At 38.0% G+C, this 27,605-nt stretch overlaps 1 protein-coding gene across 1 annotated transcript in view; it reads right to left on the bottom strand.

The window, feature by feature from the left end:
* The window catches only part of INPP4B (inositol polyphosphate-4-phosphatase, type II, 105kDa), a 702,969-nt gene that overhangs the window by 112,124 nt on the left and 563,240 nt on the right, over window positions 1-27,605 (bottom strand). Inside the window, exon 20 of the mRNA XM_006887014.1 lies at window positions 25,714-25,811. Coding sequence (XP_006887076.1) covers window positions 25,714-25,811 — 98 coding nt within the window. The remainder of the gene's footprint in view (window positions 1-25,713; window positions 25,812-27,605) is intronic.

Genomic DNA, 27,605 nt, shown 5'->3' with positions numbered 1-27,605 from the left:
GAGGCTGTAAAAATAATAAGAGATTGTCCATTTATCTCCCATGGAGCAGCTGGTAGATTTGAACTGCATGCCTTCGGGATGGCAGTGCAACTCCTTACTACTAGGCCACCAACATAACAACTACAATAAAGCACATAAGGTAATGACAATACTATAGAGGAAAAGATATAAAATAGGATCACAGTTACTTTATGGATATAGTCATCTGGAGCTAGGAGTTCTAGAAATACAAACGATTAAGTGCTGAGCTGCTAACAAAAGTTCAGTGATTTGAACCAGAACCCAGGAACTCTCCAAGAGAATAATCTAAGAATTCCTATAAAGATTCCAGCCAAGAAAATGCTATGGGGAAGACTGTTCTATTTTGTCACAAGAGATCACGGTAAGTCAATATCAACTTGCAGTACTTTACAACTAAAGGTGGAGGGTTGGGGTGTAAACTGGAAGGAATAAATAAGGTTACTATGCTTAAACATTGGTTTCCTATAAAAATTGTGAAATAGGGTGACGGCTTCCAAATAATTCATTATATTGTGCCCTATGATTTGCTTGTTCCAAACTTACATAAATCTTTTTCAAGAAAGCACTGAGCCAAGATTCCAGGAAAATTATTTCTAATGTTACGTCTACTCTAGCTTTATATTTTGTCTTGAGTGAATTGCTTAACCTTCTGTCACTATCCCCTCAACTGCAAAATGAGGACCATAAACTTGTTGTACTTCACTGACTTGTAGTGGAAAACAATTAATAAAATTGTTGGCTGAAGAGGCTACATTATTAAATTGTGTCAACTGAATAACAGAATAAGACATTAGTAAGTTTTAAGAAAAAATTCAGTCTCCAATACAAAGTCTACTCTCCCAGGCAAAAGTTAGCATCCAGTCAAAGTAGAAATAGCACCCCTTATGCACATACAGCCATATATTTTATCATACTCATAATTGTATTGCTTGATCTCCTACCATTGCTTTATTGAAGGGTCGCAATAACCAAAGTGAAGTACTGATATCTAATATCCCCATTTTTCCCAATTTTTCCAAATTTGATTTCTTAACCAGAGGACAGTCATGACTGACACTGACTCAAATCAAAGACAGAGTGGTGATAACTGAGCCAGGATGGGGTCAGTCCCTCTCAGCTGATTTCACTGTGATGATAATGAGGCAAATAGAATCGTTTTCTTTCCAATCAATTTATAGGCAGAGATGAGTCCAAGATAGAATGGAAATTACAGCTACCCCCCCACCCCGTATCCAGTCCACTCATTGTCTGTTGTGTAGCAGGCACAAAAATTACGTGATATTAACAACATCCACTTCAATGATAATCAGTATAGTCCTATACCCCTTGAAATTAAGACTAGTTCAGATGGGTATGAGAACCTTTCCCAATCAGAAACCAACTGTGCCCTAAGTTATTGTTTGAAGGCTATAAAAATGACATGCTGTTCTAGTTTGAAAGTACTCCAAATCAGAAGAAAGAAAAACTCCCCTTATCTTTTTCACTGATTCTGGAGCTGAATATGAGGGTAACAGAAGATGACTTATTTAGCCATTTTGAGGGGATTGACATAAGATTAAGTCAACATTCAGTAGAATGATGAAATAAAAGGAGACATGTCTTTTTTATAAGCTGTCATCAATTGAATTTATCTATTCTAGAAGCCTATCCTAATAATACAGTTCCCAGTTTGTTGATCAATACTTTTATTTATGATTTAAATCATTATCAGTCAGCTTTTGTGTTACTTGCAAGGAAAAAAAACATTCTAAGTAAACATTCACTATGCATACAGTTTTAATATTGGCCAACCATACTGAAAATATATATTATTACCATGTTGTTGTTGTTCTTGATTTCCTTTGTGTCAAACATGACATAGTGACCCTATGAACAAAAGGCTGAAGTCTTTCTACAACTATCGACATTTATCAAAGTTTAGAGTTTCTGGAGGCATGTTGTTTAGGAAGTGGATACCACTTCTGCTTCCAAATTATTGCCGTAGATGTGGGGGGAAAGGAAAACTAGATATTCTGGAGACCAACAATTGAGTCACTTCTATACTGACATTTTGAAAATGAAGCCTCAAAATCTTCGGCACTCCTCACACTGAAAGATGGAGTGAACATCCCTTTTCTTGAGTCTAGGGGCACGGGACTTTCTTGACAAATAGCACATGACTGTAGCAGTGCTATGTGAAATTTAAAGCTAAGTCAACAATGATTATAAAGTTTCTCTTCATGCTCTTGAAATTTTATTCTCTGAATTCTCCATTTTGAAATGTTCCCTGTAAGAACCCAGAGTGGCATCCACTTCCTAAGCAACATGCCTCTGGAAATTCTATGAACTTTAATAAATGTGGATAGTTGTAGAGAAGCTTCAGGTCTTTTGTTCATAGGATCACTATGAGCCATGCTCGACTCAAAGGCAGTCAACAACAAGGCTGAGGAAAAATCAAGTCGCATGAAAGCCAAGTTTAGGTGCCTCAGTCAAAAGATCTGAGTTTAGTCATCCTAACCCAAATGCAAATGTGAGTAAAGACACAAATAGTCTCTACTCGTATTCTTTCTGTTGTGTTTGAAGTCTTAGACATAGTGGAACAAAGATAAATCATCCCTACTTGCTCTACCTTAAAACATAATCAACAAAATAAGTAGCTAATATAATTGTTCTGGTTTTTATCTGGAAGTTTGGGATAGTTTGTACTAAAAAATAATAAACAAGCAGAACAACTACAATAAAAACTTAGGAGAGAATGTACTGACAAGTATGAAAACAATTAACATGTGAAGAACAGTGCATTATTAGTTCATTGTGATTAGTCCTATATTCTGTCATATCAAATCTCTAATTCTGAAACAATTATATCTGAATTTACTAGCACTCAAATCAGTGCAATTAGATGAAAGCCACTGAGAGGTCTTAAAATTGGAAATTATGTTCTATTAGAGGGTGTAAAATCTTGAAATATAGAAAAGACAAAGCCCACAGGAGCCAGCTTCTTAAAATTGTGTTTCCAATTTATGAAAAAGGCAATATAAGAAATCAAATATCAAAGTGCCAACCTGATCAGAGCTGAATGATATTTTTCACCCTATCCACTTTCATCTTTTTCTCTTAAATGAATTTGAAGGTTGCATAAACCATAGCATCTGAAACAAAATAATCTTGAAAAGTGATTTCATAACTATATTGAAAGCACTGTATTAAATAATTTTTTCTCAAAAAATTCCTGACTCAAGATAATGCAGTGGGTGATGGGCATAATGTGCTAAGACAAAAGCAGGATTAAAGTGTATCTTTTAACCTATTTTTATATTTTAAAAAGAATTTCTAATTTTATTTCAGACTATTCAAGCAACTTGATGCCGTATCAGAGGACTGAGAGATTGTTTGTACTTAAAATATTTTAAAACATTAAAGAAACCAAAACCTCAAACTCATTGCCATCAAGTCTAAAATGATTCATATATAGATGACTCTCCAGTAGGATTTCAGAAGCTGTAAATCACGTAAGAGGAGATTACTCATCTTTATCCCACTGTGTCCTTTTGTTGTTATTTGATACTGTCGAGTTGGAACCAACTCATAGCTGACCCTCTAGAGGGCTTTCAGAAGCAGTAAATCACATTTTCCTACTGTGGAGTAAGCTGGTTGATTCAAGGCATGTGCCTTTAGATTGGCAGCGCAGTTCCCTACCAATTGGACACCAAAGTCCCCTCATAAAGCCCCTGGTAGAATAAAACCATCCGAGAGGTGCCAATTTTGGTTTAGCAGTGCAACTGATTATGGACTAAGCTGTCAAATGACTTTTAAACAGTGAAACCATGGTTTCCTCACCATACCTTAAATAACTTTATACTGGAGTAACTGAGTTCTTGTTGTTGTTATGTGCCATCGAGTCTCTTGTGACTCATAGTGACCTATGTACAACAGGCCTAAACCCTTGCCAATTTTATTCTCTCTGATATATCTATCCCATTATCCCCTATCTGCTAAACTCTGCTCCCTTTTGTCCCCTTCAATACCCATCAAGTCTCCATCATTGTATCTGTGTGTAAAATTTTCCCCAATTACATCAGTTATTCGTGTGTTGTTCCAGATCATTAATTAACACACACAATATCTGAACATTCATTTCAGATTGACTCTTGTCATCTATTCCAACACAGTGTTCATTAATCTATTCATTCATTTCCTGCTCTCCCTGCCTGCTGCAACCATCTGATTTTTATGAAGGTGGCCTTATACTTTATTTGTCCTTTTGTGACTAGGTGATTTCACTCAGCATAATGTCCTCTAGACTCACTCATTTTGTGTAGTATGTAATGAGTTCTTAATTATTTTGTCATGATGTGTAATACTCCACTGTATGAATGTGTCACAATTTCTCCATTCATTGATGAGCATGTGGTTTTATTCTACCTCATTGCTATTGTGAATAATAGTGCAAAACCATAAGCATACATAAATCTGTTCAAGTTGCAGCTCTGACTTATTTAGGATTTATTCCCAGTAGTGAAGTAGCTTGATCAAATGGTAATTCTATGTACTACTTTTTGAGGAAATGCCAGACTAGTTTCTATGGTGGCCAACACTTGTTGTTTGCTGTTCAGTTCAACTTCAGTGTTGTTCCTAGGGTGAGATGATATCTTATTGTTTTGATTTACATTTCCCTAAGGGCTAGTGAACTTGAGTTGACTATTTCTGTAAATTCAATTTTATTATAAACCAGCCATATTCATTTGTTTACATATTGTTTATGTCGTTTCTGTTGTGACAATGGCAGATATGAGTGTCTTCACCAGAGGTCACAAAGCTTGTAAAGCCTGAATTATTTCTTGTCTTCTACAGAAAAAAAAAGTTTTGTTTACTATGCTAGAAACACTCCTAGAACTTTTAATATGCTGATGTGCATTCCAAATTAATTGGACTATAGAATTCTTTTCTCACCCAACAACTATTAGAGTTCAGTGGCATAAACTAACAGAGTATTTCCAAGATTCAATATATTTTACTGGTTTTTTTTTCCCTTTTAAAAAATGTTCAACTATATGTAGTCAATTTGATCACACATAAAAATCTGACATAATCTATTTAATTCATTCATGCATTCAGTGCATATTTATGAAATAGAAACTCTGTGCCAGACAATGTTTTTGGTAGCTGTAATATAAAATAACATAAACAAATAGACAAGTATTTAATCTTAATTTCACATGAGGAAGCATGGTAAGTGGCACAGAGCATGCTAGACAATGATGCATGCTAAGGAGAACAGTAAACAGAGAAGGATGAGACATGGCAAATACAAAGAGGATGGTCAAGAAGGTCTCACCAAGAGGGTAACATCAAAGCAAAGATCTAAAGGAAGGGAGTAAAATATATGAGGAAAAGCATTTCAGAAAAAGGGTACAGTCTTTGCAAAAGTCCTAAAGAATATCCAAAGGACAGTGTGAGGAAGAACAAAACACGTAAGGTAGGAGAGGGAGTAAAAAAGGGTCAGATTCTAGCAGAACATAGAAGCCATTGCAGGAGTTTAATATCTGTTGTTGTTGTTGATTGCTGTTGAGTTGAACACAACTCCCAGAGACCCTATGAGTAAAAGACCTGAAGACTTTCCATAACTATTGTCGTCTTTCAAAGTTCATAGAGTATCCACAGGCATGTTGTCTAGAAAGTGGATGATACTCCTGCTTCCAAACCTGTCTTAAACTGGGAGCTCCACCAAATACTGTCCACCATGGGTAACCATTGTGGCATTTGACACCCCAATGACACAAGATTCAGCATCACAGCAACCCCAGGTTACCTCAGTATAGCATATTGACAGAAGAGTGCTGTACCACTTAGAAGAATGTTCCTCCAAAATATAATAACAACTGACTTTTAAAAAATTTAATTTTACTACTTTTAATGAAAATTTACAGAGCTATTGAATTTCCACTCATTCATTGTTGCACTTTTTTCTCTACCCCTCCTCACCCCAGTTCACTCATCTCTTTGAAAAGCAAAAGATTTCTCCCCCTCCCATCCCCATCCCAAATGCACTTCACTATGCAACCTTAATTCTGGATTCCTGTGATAATCATAATACCCTATCATATATCCCTTTTAAACTGTTCTCTCCCTCATCTGTTTCAGTTCAGTATACATAATTGACTTTTAAATACAAGGGCCCTCCCCAAGATCTTGTTGACTCTAAACAAGAGGCTTAAATAATAAACAACCAAAACAACCAATATAGTATGATGTTGTTAAGTGTCATTGAGTATAGCAACCCTATGTACAGCAACTCTAAACCCTTCCCTGTCCTGAGACAGTCCCACCAATTTTGACACACCAACCCTCATTGTCCTAGATACCGTATCACTTAGTTGATAAAAACATTGAGGCTATAGAAAGATTTGGGGGTGAGGATAGATAAAATGTAAATTTCATTTTTAAATTGTCATTTTTTTAGTAATGGGATAATAATTTATTAATTCAAGTTGAGAGAGGAAACAGAGACCAAGGACTGGCTACTGTTATAATATTGGGGAAATAAAAAAGGCTTGGACAAAGTGATAGCAGCACAAGTAGTGGGAATTAGAAGCATAATTGCTGACATAAAATCAATATAATTTTTTCATAGAACTGGAAATGACTGTAGAATAAAATCAAGGATTACGGTGATTTTTTGTTTTCCCGCATCAACTAGAAATTTATAATTGACATAGAGCAAGATGAGGAAGGTTGTTGAAGAAGCACATTTTAAGGATGTGTCTGGAGCAATGTCATAGGAACTATTAAGTTTAAGATATTCTAAGTTGTAAGGATTCATAGAAGAAGGAAGTGCTAGGGATTTGGACATGAAGGTAAATAGATGGTAAATGGTACTTAACCACTGTGAGACTATGTTCAACAAACCTGCAGAGTAGACAATACTGGGACATCTCATCATTTAGTACTCAAAATGATAAAAAGGAATCAATGATAAATAATGAGTATAAAAGCCTGAGAATAGAAGCAAAGCCAGAGAGGTAAGCTGGCCTCAAGGTCAAGTAAAGAAAGAAGAAATAAATAACTATACCAACTTGAATTTCCTGCCTTCCAGTAAGTTCTGACTCAGGTTGATTCCGCATTGAATTTCAAAGGCTGTAAATCTTTGTGGGAGGAGACTACCCATCTTTCCTCTGCAGAGCAGGTGATGGGTTTGAACACTGACCTTTTGGTAAGCAGGGAAGAACTAGAGTTATTACTAAATTTATTAATTAAAATGAGGACTAATAACAGAGAAAATATAAAGTTTAATGTTGTAGACATCCTGACCAAAAAAGTTTCCCTTTAGTTGTCTGTCTTCTGCTGATTTAGGAGGTAAATGGGTATAGAATACTTTGAGACAGATGGCAATTTTCAAATTCTATTTAAATATTTTGAGACATTTTCAACCTTAAGACACAACAATTTGCAAACTGCTTTAATTTCACCAGATTTTTACTCATTGTTTGTATATTTCTGTGGTGCTATGCATATGGATAAAATGTAAAAAATTCCTCAGCTATTTGAATGTTTCCAAATGCAAGAGTTTTGAAATAAAATAGGCAAAATATTTGGATAACTAATTGAATTTTTCATGTGCATATTGGTACATTGAATCCAGCTCATGGTCTTTGCAATTATTTGTTCTGCATCAGAGAGCTGGACAATGGCTAAGGATAACAGAAGAAGAATCAATGCCTTTGAGTTGTGGTGCTAGAGAAGAGCCTTGAATGAAGAGGACCAGACACCATTATTGAAAGCCCAGCCCACATGTGGGTGGGTTCCGGGGTTATTGAGAGTTCAGCCTGAAACGGGTAACTTTCTGGTTTAATAATTAAAGAGAAACCTTTGTTCTCTGTCCTGCATGTGGGCAGGGAGCTTGGGATTTTGTATGCAAGCACAAGCTGGTATCTCTTCTTGTTAAGAAGATATCTTGGTCGCCCCTGGTCCCCTAACTCCTTTCATGTGAAAAGCAACATCTATCATAAGGAACAGATTGTGTACCCTCCCTTACTCAATTGTTTCTGTACCTGCCTTTTATGATCCTATGAAAAATGAGAAATGAAATCACAGCAAAAACTCCTATAGAAATTAAAGGAACACAGACCCTCGGAGCTGCAGTTTTGTCTCTTCTGTGTGTTGTGTGTCTTTTTTGCTGCAGTCTTGTATTGTCTTCTGTATGTGTGTGTCTCTTGATGTCTCATTTCTTCCAGGAAATTTATAAAGGTTTGTGACACTTGAACATACCATGGACCACCAAGAAAACAAAGATGTCTGTTTTGTAGAGGGTGAAACCAAGTTTCTTCTTGGAGGCTAGGATTTTGAAGCCCCATCTCACATACTTTGGGCACATGGCCAGGAGAGACAGATCTATGGAGTAGGATATCATGCTCAGAAGGGTGGAAGGACAGCACAAGAGAGGAAGACTCCAGAAAAGATGTATTATACTGTCACTGTGGCAATGAGGGTTGGTGTGCTGGAATCAGTGAAAATTGCTCAGGACATGGCAGGCTTCAGAGGTGTTGAAAGGTTTCTATGGGTCACAAGTGACTTGATGGCACATAACAACTAAACATATGAAAATTGAGATTACATAAAACAGAAATTGCTAGCAAATTAACTATGTAAAAGTCAAGTCTAGTTCCAGATAGAAGCACTTGTATTTGTTAAGAAAATTCTTATGTCTTCAAGGACCAGTATAGTAAGAAAGATCAATTAATCAGGAACATGTACCCATATTTAGGACATTTTGGCATATTGAAATGAGTAAATTTAATAAGTCAACATTATCTCACACTGAACAGAAGCATAATTACAGCTAAGTTGCTTTAATTCATCTATCACATTAGTTGTTGTTGTTATATGCCATTGAGTTTTTTGCGACTCATACCTACCTTATTTACAATAGTCCTAAACCCTGCTCTATCCTGTGCCAATCTCACTGCCTCTGACACACCCATCCTGATTACCCCAGTCGATGAATCAATCCTCTCATAGAGGGTCTTGTCCCTCTCCAAGGACCTGTCCCTCCTTACAACATGTCCAAAGTATGTCAGACGAAGCCCCAGAACCCTTGCCTCCAAGGAGTAGCTTGGTTTAACCCTCTCCAGGATGAATCTGTTTGGTTGTTTTTTGTTTTTTTTTTTTTGGCAGTCCATGGTACATTCAATACTCTTCTCCAGCACCACAGCTCAAAGGCATCAATTCTCCTTCTATCCTCCCTAGTCATTGTCCAACTCTCTGATGCATAACAAGTTATTACAAAGACCATGGCCTGTATCAGACGCACCTTAGTCTCCAGAGAGACACTGTCGCTCTTGAGTACTTTAGAGAGACCCCTAACAGCAGACTTTCCCATCATAATACATTTTTTTATTTCCTGGCTGCTGGTGCCAAGAGTGTTGACCATGGAGCCAAGCAAACTGAAGCTGTGAGCAATCTCAATCTCTTCACCATCCATCCTGATGCTGCCAATTGGTCCAGTGGTGAAAATCTTTGTGTTCTTGACATTGAGCCTCAGTCTATACTGAAGGCTGCAGTCCTTGACCCTCTGCAGCAAGTGCATGAGGTCTTCCTCAGTTTCAGCAAGCAGGGTTGTGTCATCTGCATAATGCAGATTGTTCATAGATCTTCCACCAGTCCTGACGCCACACTTCTCCTCATAGAGCCCAGCCTCTCAGATAATCTGTCCTGCATACAGGTTGAAAAGGTATGGAGATAGGACACATCCCTGGCGTACACCCTTGCCAATTTTGAACTATGCAGTGTTACCCTGCTCTGTTCTGACGACTGCCTCTTGGTCCAAGTATAGGTTTCGCATTAGCACGATTAAATGTTCTGGGATTCCCATTCTTTCTCAGAGTCAGCCACAGTTTATTATGATCCACACAGTCAAATGCCTTTGCATAGTCAATGAAACACAGATAGACATTCTTCTGGTATTCCCTGCTTTCAGGTAAGTTCCATCTAACATCAACTACAATATACCTAGTACCACGACCCCTTCTATACCCAGCCTGGACTTCTGAAAATATTTCATAAGAAACAAATAAAAGATAAAATTGCTTTTATATTCTGAAGAGTTTCACTACTGGTATACTCATGTCTTGAGTACCAATGAAATGGGGGGAAAAAGAAAGAAAAATGATAGACTTACAATTTAATACCTAGCTCTACATTTTACATATCTAAGCCAGTTGTTGTTGTTGCTGTTATGTGCTGTCAAAAAGCCTGTGACTCATAGCAACCCCATGTACAACAGCCCTAAACCTTGCTCTATTCTGTGCCAATGTTATTGTCTCTGACACACCTAGCGCAATTACCCCAGTCACTTAATCAATCCATCTCATAGAGGGTCTTCCTCTCTTGCGCTCTCCCTCCACCCTCCCAAGCAAGATGTCCCTTTCCAAGAAGTGGTCCCTCCTTGTAAAATATCCAAAATATGTCAGACAAAGCTTCAGAATCCTTGCCTCCAAGGAGCAGCCTGATCTAACCCTCTCTAGGATGAATCTGTTTGTTCACCTAGCAGTCTATGATATATTCAATACTGTTCTCCAGCACCAAGCTCAAAGGCATCAATTCTCCTTCTATCATGCCTATTTATAGTCCAGCTTTCTGAAACATAGTGAGTAATTGCAATACCAAGACCTGGACCAGGTGCACCTTAGTCTCCAGACTGACACTGTTGCTCTTCAGTACTTTGGAGAGTTCTCTGACAGCTGACTTTCCCAACTCAATCAGTCTTTTAATTTCCTGTCTGCTAGTTCCAAGAGTGTTGATTGTGGAGCCAAGAAAACTAAAGCTGTTAACAATTTAAATCCCTTCACCATCTATCATGCTGCTGCCAATTGGCCCAACGGGGAGAATCTTTGTTTTCTTGATGTTGAGATTCAATCCCTATTGAAGGCTGCAGTCCTTGGCCTTCTGCAGCAAGCGCTTCAGGTCCTCCTCCGTTTCAGCAATCAGGGTTCTGTCATCCACATAATGCAAATTATTGATGAGTCTTCCTCCAATCCTGATGCCACATTTCTCCTCATAGAGTCCCAGCCTTTCAGATAATTATGCATATAGATTGAAAAGTCATGGAGATAGGATGCATCCCCGGCATACAACCTTCTCAATTTTGAACCATGCAGTGTTTCCTTGCTCTGTTCTCACCACTCTCTCCTGGTTCAAGTATATGTTTCACATAAGCTCAATCAAATGTTCTAGGATTCCCATTCTTCTCAGAGTTAGCCACAGTGTTTTTTTTTGTGATTGACACAGTCAAATGCCTTTGCATTGTCAGTGAAACACAGAAAGACATCTCTCTGGTACTCCCTGCTTTCCCTTTTTCCTTCCAAGCTATAATATCCCCAGGAACATGGCCTCTTCTAAACTGAAACTGCACTTAGGCAGTTCTCTGTTGATGTGCTGTTCCAGTCATTTTGGGATAATTTTCAGCAGTATCTTGCTTGCATGTGACATCAATGATATTGTCCAATAATTTCTGCACTCTATCAGGTTATCTTTCCTTGGAATAGGAACAAATATAGATCTCTTCCAGTTAGTTGGCCAGGTGATCATCCTCCAGGTTTCTTGGCACAACTCGTTGAGCACATCCAGGCCAGTGTCTGTTTGTTAAAATATGATATTGGTATGCTCTCAATTCCTGGGGCCTTGATATGGTTTTGGTTTTTTTTCCCTCATTCTTTCAGAGCAGCTTGAACTTCTTCCTTCATTGCCACAGGCTCTTGCTCATATGTTGTTTCTAGGCCAGATGCTGACTGTGGAACAGACCACCAACCACCAACATGCAAGTTCAAGCTGAAGTGAAAGAAAATGAAATCAAATCCAAAATTTTGGGAACCAAAATTTGACCTTGAGTCTATCTCACCTGAATTTCAAAACTGTCTCAGTAACACGTTTGAGGTCTTGAACAGTAATGAGCAAAGACCAGATGAGCTGTGGAAGGATATCAAGAATATCACCCAGGAAGAATGCAAAGGTCATTGCAAAGACAAAGGAGGAAGAAAAGACCAAGATGGATGTTAGAAGAGATTCTGAATATTGCACTTGAGCGCTGAGAAGTCAAAGCAAAGGGAAGAAGTAAAAAAATTAAGCAGCTGAATAGAAGATTTTTAAGGGCAGCATGAGAAGAAAAAATAAAGTATAATGAAATGTGCAAAGAATTGGAGTCAGAAAATCAAAGGGGCTGAACTTGCTCAGTTTTTCTTAAACTGAAGGAATTGAAGAACAAATTCAAGCCTCGAGTTGCAATACTTAAGGATGCTTTGGTCAGAATATTAAATGATCCAGGAAGCATTAAAAGAAGTTGGAAAGAGTATACAGATTCATCTAAGCCAGTAGTTTTAAAAGTTTTACACATAGCAAGATCAACTGGAGTACCTGGTAAGCACAAATTGCTTATCCTTGCCTCCAAATATGAGTTTGTTTGAAATTATTCTTGTTTTAGAAAACGTCTAGTATGGTGATTTACTGTGCTTGTTAACTGTTGAGCTTTCTTGTATCTATCTGCATCTTAAAATGATTTTTTTCTTTTCCCAAAGAACCTCCTTCCCCAGACTTCTTACTTTGTGGTTAATAATTAATAACTGTCAAAGAAAGGAAGAATATTAAATGAAAGTGAGAAAACAGAATTCAGAATGTTTCTCCCTATTTCCCGATCCTCTGGTGGCCTAGTGGGTAAGATGTTGTGCTTCTAATACAAAGGCAAGCCGTCTGAAAGCACCAGCTGCACAGCAGAAAAAAAAATGGACAGTCTCCTCCCTTGTGATTTATAGCCTTTAAAACCCTGCCAGAGTGTCAGCTATGAGATGGTTCAGATTCGGTGGCAACAACAATTCGAAGTCATATTTGTTCATTTTGGCTTCAGCTCCCCACTGGAAAATTTTCCCTCTGTAGTCTTAATTTTTCTTAACAATCCCTGACAAACTTTCATATTTATCAGGGTTGTCCTAGCTTTGGGATTATGGTAACATTACCTCTTACTTGCATTACTTCAGCATTAGAGGTAGCAACGCCTCCAGGTTTTTAGAACATGTTGGTGGTTGACGGACACAAGTTGAATTTTTCTACTCTTCTTCAGTTTTATTAACAATATGGTTATGGTTAATTCTAGATCATGGAAACTTCATAACAAAAAGAAAGATTGCCTAGTCCTGTCCCATCTTTATGATCATTTGTATGTTTTAATCCACTGTCAAGGCCATTATATCAATTTGAATCAGTGAGAGTTTTTTGCCCTTTTCTGAGCCTCAACTTTACCCAACATGATATCCTTTCATATTGAATTGGTCTTTCCTGGTAAGATGCTCAAAATCATGATTCACTTTCTTTGTTCTGTGGAATCTTCTGGTTGTGTGTCTTCCAAGATGTTTTAGTAATGCTTTTGCGGCTGTTGTTAGAGTTAGGTGATGTTCAGTCAAGTATGACGCATAGCAAACCTGTGAACAACAGATGCTTTCTAATAGATGCTATGTCCTAACCTCGGCCATCATCACAATCTCTGAAATATGTAAGCCCATTGCTGTAGTTATTCCCCTCCTTTGCCAGTCCTACATCTTTCCAAGCAGGATGTACCTCTGCAAGGAATAGACTAACAACATGTCCAAAGTATGTGAGATGAAGCTTTATAATCTCTGCCTCATAGAAGCACTCTGGCTGCACCTGCTCTAAGACATGGCTGTTTGTTCTTCTGGCAGTCCATGGATATTCAGTGCTCTTCTCCAACACCACAGTTTAAAGACATCAATTCTTCTTCTGTCCTCCTTAGCCATTGTCCAGTTCTCAGATGTATAGCAAGTGACTGAAAGATTATGGCTTGAATCAGGCACACCTTACTTCTCAAACTGACATCATTACTCCTCAATAATTTGAAAAGTTGCTTGACTACAGACTTTCCCAGTGCAATGCATCTCCTGATCTTCTGATTGCTAGTACCAAGTATACTGATTATAGATCTAAGTAAGATAAAGTAACTTAAAGACTAAATATTTTCACTATCTTTTATGATGCTGCCTATTTGATCCAGTGGCTGGGATTTTGTTTTCTTAATGTTACAATGCAATCTACATGGAAGACTGCAGTGTTTAACTTTCTGTAGCATGTGGTTTAAATGCTGTTCACTTTCATCAAGCAATGCCATCTGCAGAATGAAGGTTGTTGATGAGTCTTCCTCCAATCCTGATGTCATATTCTTCTTCATAGAGACCAAGTTTTAAATAATTTTCTCAGCATTCAGATTGAATAGGTATAGAGAGTGTATACAACACTGATTCACACCTTTCTTAATTTTAAACCATGTAGTGTTCCCTTTCAACAACTTCATCTTACTTGGATCCACAATTAACACCCTTGATACTGTTGTTATTATGTGCCATCGAGTTGCCTGCAACTCATAGTGACCCTATGTACAACAGCCTTAAACTTTGCACTGTCCTGTGCCAATTTCACTATCTCTGACACACCAAACCCCCCCCCCATTATCCCAATCACTGAATCAAACCATCTCATCGAGGGTCTTCATCTTCTGCAGTAGCAGTCAGAAAATCAGGACATGTATTGCACTGGCAAAGTCTGCAGTTAGGGACTTCTCCAAATTATTGAGGAGCAATGATACCAGTTTGAGGACTAAGGTGCATCTGATAGAGACCATGGTCTTTCTAATCACTTGCTATGCATTTTAGAGCTGGACAATGAATAGGGATTTCAAAAAAGCAATTGATGACTTTCAACTGTGGCATTGGAGAAGAGCACTGCTATCCATTCCACAGGCAGTCAAAAGAACAAATAAATATACATGTCTTTTAGAGGGTTCACTCAGAGTGCTCTTTGAAGGTAAAGATTATGAGGCTTCACATAATTCGAGCATGATGCCAGGAAGGACTATTCATGTAATGCTTAGAAGGGTAGAGGGTTGGCAAAAGAAAGGAAGACCCTTGACCAGATGGATTGACACAGTGACTGCTGCAATGGGCTCTAATGTGTCAGGAACTGTGAAGATGGCACAGGATAGGCTAGAGTTCAAATCTACTCTTCATAGGGTCACTATTGTTCATACTTGACTTGATGGGACCTAACAACAACAATAACAGGGCTCTCTTGCTCTATTTGCCCAGCATCCTCTTGGTCTAGATATAGACCAAGCACGAGCACACTTAAGTGTTCTGGTATTTCCATTTTTCTAAATGTTAGCTATAATTTGCTTTTATTTACACTGTCAAATGTTTTTGCAAAGTCAATAAAGCATAAAGACATTCTTCTCTCATTCTTTGCTTTCAGCCAGGATCCATCTGGCATCAACTAGCCCACAGTATATTCCACAAACTTTATCAATACAATAATTAAAAAGTATTAATTTTTTTTGTTATTTTTGTATGTGTACAATCAAATCAGATCTGACTGGTAGAGGAGGAGATTGTCCCTCCCTCTCCAGCAAAGCATCTGGTGGATTTGAACCGTGCACCTCTGGGGTTGCAGTGTAGCTTCCTGCCACTAGGCCACCAGAGCTTCCTTGTTTTTTATTTTTTTAAAGTCATTATCTAGAGGAAAAAAACATGGGGGCATCAGACCAGGCTGTAAGCATCTCTCTGAAAGGGTCAGAGGGAGTGAGAATAGCACAGTCTCTCAGCACCACAAAGCAAAAAGTAGATAAAGAACCTGCAGTCCCAGCCCAGTGGTGCCTCAAGAGTCACATCAGCAGTAAGAGGTTAGTTTATTTGTTGTTGACTCACAGACTCACAGCTGTAGCACTGAGAACAGGGTATATTATGGAGTAAGCTGGAGAATGAGGGAAGCAAAGAATATCACCCAATGCAAATCCAAGTTTTAGCCAAGTAGTCCAAAGGCACATTTCTCAATTAGTCCATGCTCTAATTTCAGTTCAGCAGTCAGCTTTGCCTGACATCATCAAAAGCAAGAACAGTAGAACCTTTAACTGTGGCAAACACAAATTCAAGAAGCCTCGGGTCACATCTTGCTACAGTCTCTCCATAGCAGTGCCACAACAACCTCATCATTACCATCACTAGGGTCTTGTATGTAGGGTCTCACTCAGTCTCCCTCAAATTTTGCTCATCTCAAGTCTTGCTCCCATGAGTATTTTTATCACAAGCCTTACTGCCACAAGTCTTGCTGCTCAGTGTGGAAAGCATTCTTTCTCTTGCTCTAGTCCCACAGCTGTTGATGATTTCCATGATCATGCTAATTTGCAAGACCATATGTCTCCAGTTAAGGTCACTACCAGAGGAGGCTAACTGTAATGCAAAAAACAAACAAAAAAACCTCCAACATTTAGGCTATCAGTACAGTCATTGTCCAAATTTCATAAGCATATGAAGTGAAAAAATTGCTTCGCTTGGTTATATGTACCTTAGTTTCAAAGAGATCTTTGAGTTTTGAAACATCTAAAGAGGTCTTTTGGAGGAATTTCCCAATGCAATATATCATTTAAACATCTGATTGCTGCTTCCATGACAACAGATTATGAATCCAGTCTAATGAAATCCTGACAGTGTCAATATTGTCTCCCTTTTCATGATGTTACTTATTGGTTCATTTATAAAAATTTTTTTTCTTCAGGTTGAGATGTTATCCATATCAAAAACTGTAATATTTAAGCTTCATCAGTAAGTGCTTAAGGTCATCTTCATTTTAATAAAGTAAGGTTGTATTATTTGTATATCGCTGGTTGCTAATGACTTTCCCTCCAATCTTGATGCTGCATTCTTCTTTGAATATTCACTCCATATTGACACATATTATTGACCCATAATCAGACTTAATTAAAAAAACACTCACTGCTGCTTAGTTGAGTCTTACTTCAGGCCATGGTCTTTTCAGTCAGCTGCTATGCAACTGAGAGTGGGACAACTAACAAGAATGTCAGGAAAAAAAATTTTTGTCTTTGAGTTGTGGTTCTGTTGACCAATACTGAGTATCCCATGGACTGTGAAAAGAACAAACAGATTATGCTTTATAAAAAGTGCAGCCAGAGTGCTCCCTTGGAGGCAAAGAAGATGATGCTCCATCTACAATGTTGTTGTTGTTATGTGCCGTCGAGTCGCCTGCGACTCATAGCGACCCTATGTACAACAGCCCTAAACTCCGCTCTGTCCTGTGCCAATCGCACTGTCTCTGACACTCCCATCCCAATTATCCCAGTCACTGAATCAATCCACCTCATAGAGGGCCTTCCTCTCCTGCGCCTTCCCTCCACCCTCCCAAGCATGATGTCCCTCTCTAAGGACCGGTCTCTCTTCACTACATGTCCAAAGTAAGTTACACGGAGCCTCAGAATCCTTGCCTACAAGGAGCCACCCGGTTTAACCCTCTCCAGGACAAATCTATTTGTTTTCCTAGCAGTCCATGGTATTCTCAATACTCTTCTCCAGCACCACAGCTCAAAGGCATCAGTTCTCCTTCTATCCTCCTTGGTCATTGTCCAACTCTCTGAAGCATAACAGGTGATTGCGAAGACCATGGCCTGTATCAGACACACCTTAGTCTCCAGAGAGACACCACTACTCTTCAGCACTTTGGAGAGGTCCCTAACAGCAGACTTTCCCATGGCAATGCGCCTTTTAATTTCCTGGCTGCTGGTGCCAAGACTGTTGACTATGGAGCCAAGCAAACTAAAGCTGTGTGCAATCTCAATCTCTTCACCATCCATCCTGATGCTGCCGATTGGTCTAGTGGTGAGAATCTTTGTCTTCTTGACATTGAGCCTCAATCCATATTGTAGGCGCTTCAGGTCCTCAGTTTCAGCAAGCAGGGTTGTGTCACCCGCATAACGCAGATTGTTGATAAATCGTCCACCAATCTTGAGCCCACATTTCTCCTGATAGAGCCCAGCCTCCCGGATTATCTGTTCTGCATATAAGTTGAAAAGGTATGGAGATAGGATGCATCCCTGGCGTACACCCTTCCCAATTTTGAACCATGCAGTGTTCCCTAGCTCTGTTCTGACGACTGCCTCCTGGTCCAAGTATAAGTTTCACATTAGAACGATCAAGTGTTCTGGGATTCCCATTCTTCTCAGAGTCAGCCACAGTTTGTTATGATCTACACAGTCAAATGCCTTTGCATAGTCAATGAAACACACAGATAGACATTCCTCTGGTATTCCCTGCTTTCACCCAAGATACATCTAACATCAGCTACAATATCTCTAGTACCACGACCCCTTCTGAAACCAGCCTGGACTTCTGGTAGTTCTCTGTTGATGTGCTGTTCCAGTTGTTTTTGGATAATCTTCAGTAAAATCTTGCTTGCATGTGAAATCAGTGAAATTGTTCTGTAGTTTCCATCTACAATACTATGTATATATTGCCAGGATAGGCTATACCTTAGAAAGAGACATCATGCTTGGAAAGATGGAAGGTCATCAGAAGATAGAAAGACCTCATAAAGAGAGTGACATAGTGACTATAGCAATAGGCTCAAGGGTATTAGAGATGATAAGGATGGCACATGATAGGACAGGGTTCAGGTCTGTTGTTTATAGGGTAACTATGAGTCATATTTGACTCAATAGTACCTAACAAAAACAACAATATGTTGATTATACATTAAGCTTCCAAAGCTAGGAAGTCATAACAGTTGTGTCATCCTTCATTCTGTGTTTGTGCTTTTGAACCTCTGATTTTTCAGTTGCTTCCAAATAAGTTTGAATAAGCATAGTGAGATATAACCCTAATAGAACCCTAATACACACTTTCCTGATCTTAATACATGTAATATTCCCTTGATCTATTCAAGTTACTTCTATCTCAATCTATGTATGATTGTGCATGAGGATAATTAAATGTTCTAGAATTCCCATTTTTCTTTGAAATATTATCCATAATTTTCCATGATGCAGAAAGCCAAATATCTTTGCATGGTCAATAAAACACAAGTAAGTATCTTTCTGGAATGCTCTGCTTTCAGTCAAGATGCTTCCTATATTAACAAAGATGTACACTGTACCATGTCTGCTTCTGAATCTGGCTTGTGTTTCTCAGAGTTCCTTGTTAATATACTCCTATAATCATGTTTAATTATCTTCACCAAAATATGTCACCACAATTAAGTTCTCATTATTAAATTATGAGAATGCTTGCTCTTAATGACTAGATGACCACTTATATAACTGAGCAACTGAGAATTGTTTTTAGGTGATTTTTGTTTGCTTGCTTCTTAAACCATACTCTAAGTCAGTTTCCCTTCTGAACTTGATACTAGTTGCTCGCTAAGACTTTCTTACAAGGCTAACTTAATCTCTGAAATTTATCAACATTTTCTTAAGAATGTGGAACACTTCACGAATTTGCATGTCTTGCTTGTGCAGGGGTCATGCTAATCTCTGAACTGTTACAATTTTAGCATATGTGTTATCAAAGCAAGCACAATAGCCATGTTTCACTATACAGCGAGAATAAAAAAATATACTGGAGAGTGTATAGATAAGGAAAATGAGTCTAACAAAGCCTTAAACTACTCTACTTTTTATATACTAATCTTTATACACAACTAAGCCTTAGTTAAAAGAATAAACCTTTAGTCTGATTCCACTGTTCTGTAAATATTCATACATTCTCATAAACATTCAGAAAGGATATGCCTGTGTAAATGTGAATTATGCAAAAGAAAGTCAGGATCAACATGTTCTGGGAAAAAGTTAATAATTTATAAATTTACTTTGGTACCTGAGTAATATGTAATCTGTATTATAGAGTCCCTTTGCTAATCTGAAACAGAGATTGTTTGAAGACATTTTATGTGTGTCTGTGCAACTGTGCACGTATTTGTTCTTTCTCAATGATATATTTGCATCATTCTATTTGCAATGTTCAGGACAAGAATATTGTTTGTGTAAAAACTAACTTGAGAAGCAGAGTAAGAAGCATCTACTCTGATTTGTTAAAGACAAAACAGTGGGCTAAAAATACATGGTATTGAGCCATGTTGTGAGTGGGAAAGCATGCACTGCTAATTTTAGGGAGGAAAGCAGTGAGATTGGTATTCAGGTGCAGCCTTGTTGTTTATGGAGCAGTGCTTCATTTATGTGGCACACATTGTTGGTGCTTTCAGAATTGCTTCCAACATGTATTTTTGGATCTGCAACAGAGCTTATAAAATAATGCTGTAGAACTCTTTTCTGACACAGGTTGTAACTATATGCCAAGAACTGATTTATATGCTGCTCCTCAGTGATTTTATCCATGTGTAGCACAGATATTTGCTAGCAAGTGGTGACTGTTCTTCCACACCCTATGACATCGCACAGTAGGAAAAGTACAACAGTATGATCTGTTAAAGAGGTTTTGCCAAGAGTGAGTACTGATTTCCTCCAAATCATAATATTTGTTATAAATGTGGCTAACATTCTGTTTCTCAGCAATAAGCTGATGTGTATCACTGTGTGAGTTTATTTGACGTGGAGTGCCAATTCTGAGTATTACATTTGCAGTTCTTTTTGTTCCTTTTAGAAACAAAATTTGTCATATATTTGTTCTGGAAAAATTACTCTGATTTATTAAAGGCTGCTAGTCTATCTTTGAAAAACTATATTTTCCATGGGTGTGTTTAAATTTTAATTCAATATACAAAAGTTTTAGTGTCAAAAGTTAAAATACATGATGTTAAATACTAGAAATTAGTAAGTCCATTCTCTGATCTAATAAAATCTGATTTTAGGTATTTAACAATGCATCCTTTTTATATATTTTTGAGAAATTCCTTTATCTGCAAGTGTACTTATCTCAGTCATGACTTGTTCCACGCTGAGCATGATTTTCAGTTTCAGTGTTTATTATGTTTTAATCTTTAGTTTTATCCCTAACAGAATCAACTTGACTCTACTGAAATTGAGAAATATTGTAAAGCAAAATGAAGAAAAATGTTACAGAAATGTGATTTCTAAACTACTATACATTTCTAAACTACTATACATTGGCACACCCACAGTGTGAATGAACATATCACTTATACCTAATACCCAATACCCAATACCTATTTTATTCTATTAGTCTATTCTATTCTATTCTATTCGATTCTATTCTAATTTATTCTATTCTGTTCTATCTGTCACTGTCCAAAAAAAAAAATATTGTCTGACACAGAATTTCATGAAACAATATACGGCCAAGAAGCAGTGGTGATGAAAGAGTAACTTCAAGCTGCTCTGAAGAACTTAGCAAAAAACAAGGCCTCAGGAATTGATGGAATACCAATTAACATATTCCAACAAATAGATGCAGTCTTGGATATCTCACCAGACTGTGTCAAAAAAATATGGAGGACAACTACCTGGCAAACTGAGTAGAAAGGTTCCATATTTATCCCTATCCAATAAAAGGTGAGACTACAGGGTATAGAATTTATAGAACAAGATCACTAATACTACACTTAAGCAAAATCCTGATGAAGATCATGCAAAGATTGTTAGAACAATACAATGACAGAGAATTATCAGAAGTACAAGCCTGGTTTAGAAGAGACTGTGGCATTAGGGATATCATCTCAAATGTCAGATGGATCTTGGCTGAAAGCCGAGAGTACAGAAGGAATGTCTATCTGTGTTTCAAAGGCATCTGGCTGTGTATATCACAGCAAATTGTGGCTAACTTGAGAAGAATGGGAATTTCAGAACACCTGATTGAGCTCTTGCAAAACCTCTACTTGGACTAGGAGGTAGTTGTTAGAGCAGAGAAATGAAACACTGCATGGTTCAAAAATGAGGAAAGAAGTGTGTCAGACACATCCTGTCTCCATATCTTTTCAATCCATATGCAGAACAGATCATTTGGAAGGCTGAACTTTATGAGGAAAAATGTGGTATCAGGATTGGAGGGAAGACTCATCATTAATTTGTGTTACATAGGAGAGGCTGGAGAGCATTATGTTTAGTGAAATAACACATAAGACCATTCTTGTAAAAACAGAAGGATAATTACTAAGATGTGTGCAAAAGTCCAAAGGAGGAGGGAAGAGGTTGGAGAGTATGAGGGCAGGAATCACGGGGTTGCAAGTGTTTGGTGGGCAGACAGAGTAGGTGATGGAATTAAATCAGGTAGAGTAAGGACCTAAAAAGATGGGATGATAGTGGGCATAGATCAATGAGAATTAATTTTATAAAACACAATGTTTGGGAATGATCATATGAAACACAATGTGATTGGAGAATGTTTGAAACACAATGTATATGAATGAAACACTATGCATACAAATGATGTATGCAAATGAATACTCAATTTAAGACAAAAACAAACAAAAGCAACCTGTTTTACGAAAAAGGCACAACCTTGCTTGCTGAAACTGAGTGGGACCTAAAGCACCAGCTGCAAAGGGTCAAGGACTATAGTCTGTAATATGAATTGAAGCTCAATTATCAAGAAAATGAAGATCCTCACCACTGGGCCAGTTAACAGCATCATGATAAATGAAGAAGATATTGAGATTGTTAACCATTTCCACTTACTTGGTCCAGCAGTCAGGAAATCCAAAGATGAGATGCATTACAAAGAAATGTTTTCAGGGACCTTCTCCCAAGTGCAAAGGAGCAATGATGTCAGTCTACAGAGTAAGGTGAGCTTGCTCCAGGCCCTGGTCTTTGCCATTACTTTCTATGTGTCAAAGAGCTAGACAATGACCAAAGAGGACCAAAGAAGAAGAATTGTTACCTGTGAGTTGTAAAGCTGGAGAAAAGTGATGAACATACCATGGAATGCCAAAAGAATTAACAGGTCTTTCGTGGAGATGGTGAAGTCAAGCTGTTCATTGGAGGCAAGGATTTTGAGGCTCCATACTTTGGACATGTTGCCAGGAGGGAGGAGAATGACATCATACTTGGAAGGGTAGAGAGGTACAGTGCAGGAGAGAAAGACACTCAGTAAGATGGATTGACACAGTAACTAGGTTAACGAGGGTAGGTGTGTCAGAGACAATGGGATTGGCTCAGGATAGAGCATGGTCCAGAGCTATTATGCATAGAAATGCTATGAATCATCATCAACTTAACTGCACTTAACTATAACACACAGCTTTTATGAATGTACAGTTTATATATAGGGAGCTAGGGTGACCTAGTTTAAGAATATGCCCTGCAATATACATGGAAGGCACATGGTTCAACGGTTCAAATCAGCAAGCTGCTCTGTGGGAGGATAGTGTCTAAGTATATATATATTGAAGATTGGTAACAGCTTTAGTTTGTGTGGCTCCACAATCAACACTCTTGGCACCTGCAGCCAGGAAATTAAAAGACAAATTGCATTGGAAGAGTCTGCTGTCAGAGACCTCTCCAAAGTACTGAAGAGCAATGATGTCAGTCTGGAGACTAAGGTGAGCCTGATCCAGGCCATAGTCTTTGCAATGACTTGCTATGCCTCAGAAAGCTGAACAATAACTCAGGATGAGAGCAGGAGAATTGATGTTTTTTGAGATGTGGAGAAGAGTATTGAATGCACCATAGACTGCTAAGAGGAAAAACAAGTTTGTCTTAGAGAGGGTGAGACCAGGCTGCTCTTTGGAAGCAAGGATTCTGAAGCTTTGTCTTACATAGTTTGGACATATTTCAAGGCAGGACCAATCTTTGGAGAGGGACATCATGCTTGGGAGGGTGGCGGGACAGCGCAAGAGAGGAATATACCCTCAATGAGATGAACTGATTCAGTGACGGGGGCAATAGGGGTAGGAGTGTCAGAGATAATAAGATTGGCACAGGACAGAGCAGGGTTTAGGACTGTTGTACATAGAGTTGCTATGAGACTCAGACAACTCGAGGGCACATAACAGTAACAAGTAAATATGGATAATAAAGCTGACATGAATATGGAAAATCTAGCTTCAGATGGAAGAAGCTGTGGCAGCATAGTCCACTGGCAATGACCCAGCTAACCAAAATGTCAAGTCTCTCTGGCAGATGGAATCCACCAGCAGCTTCTCAAGAGAAAACTGGGCAATGTCCCTTCATGTTATCTACTGCCTTAGGAGCACAATGGAAGGTCAAGTATGAATTTATTCTGACTCAAAGACAATGAATTTGAAGGTTTTTTTAACCTCAAAATGAAGAAGCACCCAAGGTTTAAAAGAAAGATATTTCCTTTGCTTTCTTCTCTGTAACAAGGCAACTCAAATTCTGAAGCTCCATGATACATTTAGAAGTGGGAGACAGTCCATCTGCTCCCTATCAAGTTCTAAATTTTCTAACACGGTTGCTTGTCTGTGGTCATCACAAAGACAGAAGTGAAGAATAACTGAATATGAGTAACTATTTTTAAGTATTTAGTCAGTGAAGTACTAGATTGTGTTGAACTCAAAGAATTTGAGCTACTGTGGATTAGAGAATTAGTCCACATTTCCTTGTATGTTACTATCTTGGACTATTCCCCAAAATGTGTGGTGTTTTGAGTCTATACAGGGGCATTTTGGAGGAAAACCTTGATGACCTCATTCCAAAAATTCCGTCTTGAAAACCCCCTGGATCACAGTTCGACTCTGACACACAGGGAGTCACCATGAGTTAAAAGTGAGTCAAAGGCAGCTGGTCTTTAAAGGGAAATATTCAGTAAAGCTACTAACAGTTACTAAAATAATACTGTTCGATATTTGTACTTGATTCTGTCAATTATACCTGCTACTTATCCAACAGTATCAGAGAAAAAAACAAATTAGGGAGCTCAACTTCTGTCTAGTGAGAGCCAATTGATACCTGACTTCTATTGAGTTTCCCAGGGCACAGGAGACAAAGAGGTGCACCCTCTGGGTTAGCATCAGAAGGCCCTCCAAACCACACCTCCAGGGCTCCCTGATGCACCCAGAGCACCAGAGATCTATTTACACAATGGGATTAAAGGAAAAAATTATAAGGATGATTTAATAGTAATCTCATTTAAATAATAAACCAAACTGAAAAAAACATGCCAAACTGATGAAGATTTTCCATGTCCGTAACTCTCATCATAAAAAAATAAGCTATGGTAAAGAAATTAATAGAAAATAGTTACAAGTTAAATTATCTAACCATCCATAAATGAAAACACATATTCTATGACAACAAGTTGATTTAAGATTTACCCACTTATAAAACATTCTAAATACTGCCATCTATTATTTCAAACTAAGTATCAGAATATAAGTGACTGTGGTTAAATGACATAGACTTTGATAACAGCTTTTGCTGAAAAATAGTAAAATATTTCCTACTTTGATGAAAATTAGTTTTTTTGTCACTGTGAATATATCAACATAATTATGCCACCTACATATGAATTCTAATACATTCCTGATTCACTAATCTTTGCTGATAATATTGTGGAAAAACAAACAAACTGCTGGACTGAACAAAGGCAAAAATTTTAAAAGTGTAATATGGTGAAGAAGTCTATAAACTGTTTACTGGACTCAGCCATCATGTCTCATTATAAACTACTCGTTTTTAATTGTTGGCACATTCTGATAGCACAGAAATTAATATCCTGGGCATGATCAGCAGAGCTCATTCCAGAATGCAATCAAAGTAATGACGCTGGTGGCCACACCGCCTTGGCAATCAGTTTGTTGGTTCAAAATCTCTCTCACATCCCTGCCCCACACTACCTTAGTCCAATGACCTCCATACCTGACCTCTCCTGGAGATTTATAATCAAGACATTATTACCCCTGTTTGTTGTGGTTGGTTTGTTTTTTTTTTCTAACTTTCATACTCACAATCAGGAGGCATCTTTTCCATAAACATCTTGCAATATTCTTTCAGAAGTTCAAAATTTTCCTGATTAATACTCTCTTGCAAAGAAACATCACCAAATCTAAAAGTAGAACCAAGAAAATAGTTATGGATCATCAAATAGTACCATATAGTAAAATTTCTACCTTTCCTTTTTAAACAGTTGGCAATAATTTCCAAAGGAAGGAGTCTTTCTTTATAACTTTGCTACATAATGGCAATTTCAATTACTTTGTCCCTGACTCCACCAACACCTTATGACAAAGCAAATAGCCTCACAATCGGCAAATGAGATCTTAAATAAAATACCACCTGTAAAACATCAGCCCATTTGTGTACTATATAACAGATAGTTAAGCTCCACGCTATAATGCCTAGCCTCTGCAGAAATGCTTCTCTGCGTGGGTAAATCCACACTCTTTTTTTTTTTTCTTTACATGTACAATTCTCCACTTAACCAGTGACAGCACTTTGAATAGAGATTATTCTAAGATCAGGACTGAACATTGGGCTACATATTGAATGGCACACACTGCTGACTGCTGCAGAAACAGCTAAAACCCCACAACTTGAGTAAGCATTTCACATTGTTTCTTCTTTTTCTGCCCATCTCTTGAAAATGGGCAGTTTCTGTAATGGTGTTCTTTAGACCCACTAGCAAACAACAAAATGGAACACCTTTGTATCTGTGTGTCTCTAACTATATGCTTTCCTTAAGCAATTTTTCCAGGTTCAGGACTTAAACTCCACTTTTCTTTCTAAAAAATAGTGCTGTATAATTAGCTTCGTTAGTGCATTTCTCCATTCCTAATATTTTTTACTAAACTCCAAATCTGCATTTGTAGGTGTCAATTGAAAATTTAATTTGAATTATCCCATCCTATTTATAACCTAAGAATAAAACCATCTCCTCTTATGACAATTTCTTTGATTATGTTCCAATATTTTATCATTGGCTTTTCCCTACCCCTACTCATTCTTCTTTGATGTTTGATGTCTCTAGTATCTTCTCTTTTTCTTTACAATTAAACTCCATCTACCGACACTGCTATTCTGCTGATTCTGACTCATGATGGCCTCCGTCGGGTTTCTAAGGCAGTGAATCTATACAGGAGGAGGCTGCACATCTTTTTTCTAAGAGTATGTCTGGTGGATTCAGACACATTACTGACAACTGGGTTAGTAGCCTAATTTACAACACACTTTGTCATGAGGATTCTCAACTACCTAAATACTCTGTTTTGGGTCTCTGTTCATTTTAATTGATCCTTCATATCAGATCATTCATTCTTTCAACAAATATTTATTCAATATGGACTACAGGCCTCAAAAGAATCATGGGTGGCACACACAGAATGCCCCTGACTGATCCACTCAACAGCACTGCAGAACTTCCTGGGAAATGCTTCTATGAGACATCACAGCTAGTGAAACTGTCTGGTGCAGTTAACACAGTGTCCTCACTTGACAGCTACTGGGCAATAAACAGAATGCTAGAGACAGTAATCTAATCCCCATTTCATCATTTTGGTTCACAAAATAGAGTTTTCCCTCTCCCTCTGAGGACAAATTTTTGCCTCAGTTTCACATCTACTTTCTTCTCTCCTAAAACTCATTACTACCCTCCTTGAGCAGACTTCCAGGGACAGGAGTTAATACTTTGTCCTTTACTACTTTAATAACTTGGAGACTTTTCACACAATGTTTCCACGTTTGACTAAAATGTATTACCTCCCAAATTGCTTTATTTCATTCCTATATATCCTTCAAAGTCATGAGAAAGCTTCATCTCCTCTATAAAATATCCCAGATAACTCATCTCTTACTTTTTCTGCACTATTGTGGGCCTTGAAAAACCTTTGATGACTCAAACTAT

The sequence above is a fragment of the Elephantulus edwardii genome, unplaced genomic scaffold (assembly GCF_000299155.1).
Source record: "Elephantulus edwardii isolate Elephantulus edwardi_28Jun2011 unplaced genomic scaffold, EleEdw1.0 scaffold00053, whole genome shotgun sequence".
Taxonomy (NCBI): Eukaryota; Metazoa; Chordata; class Mammalia; order Macroscelidea; family Macroscelididae; genus Elephantulus; species Elephantulus edwardii.
The sequence above is the reverse complement of the archived record's forward strand: the minus strand, read 5'-3'. Positions and strand labels throughout refer to the sequence as shown.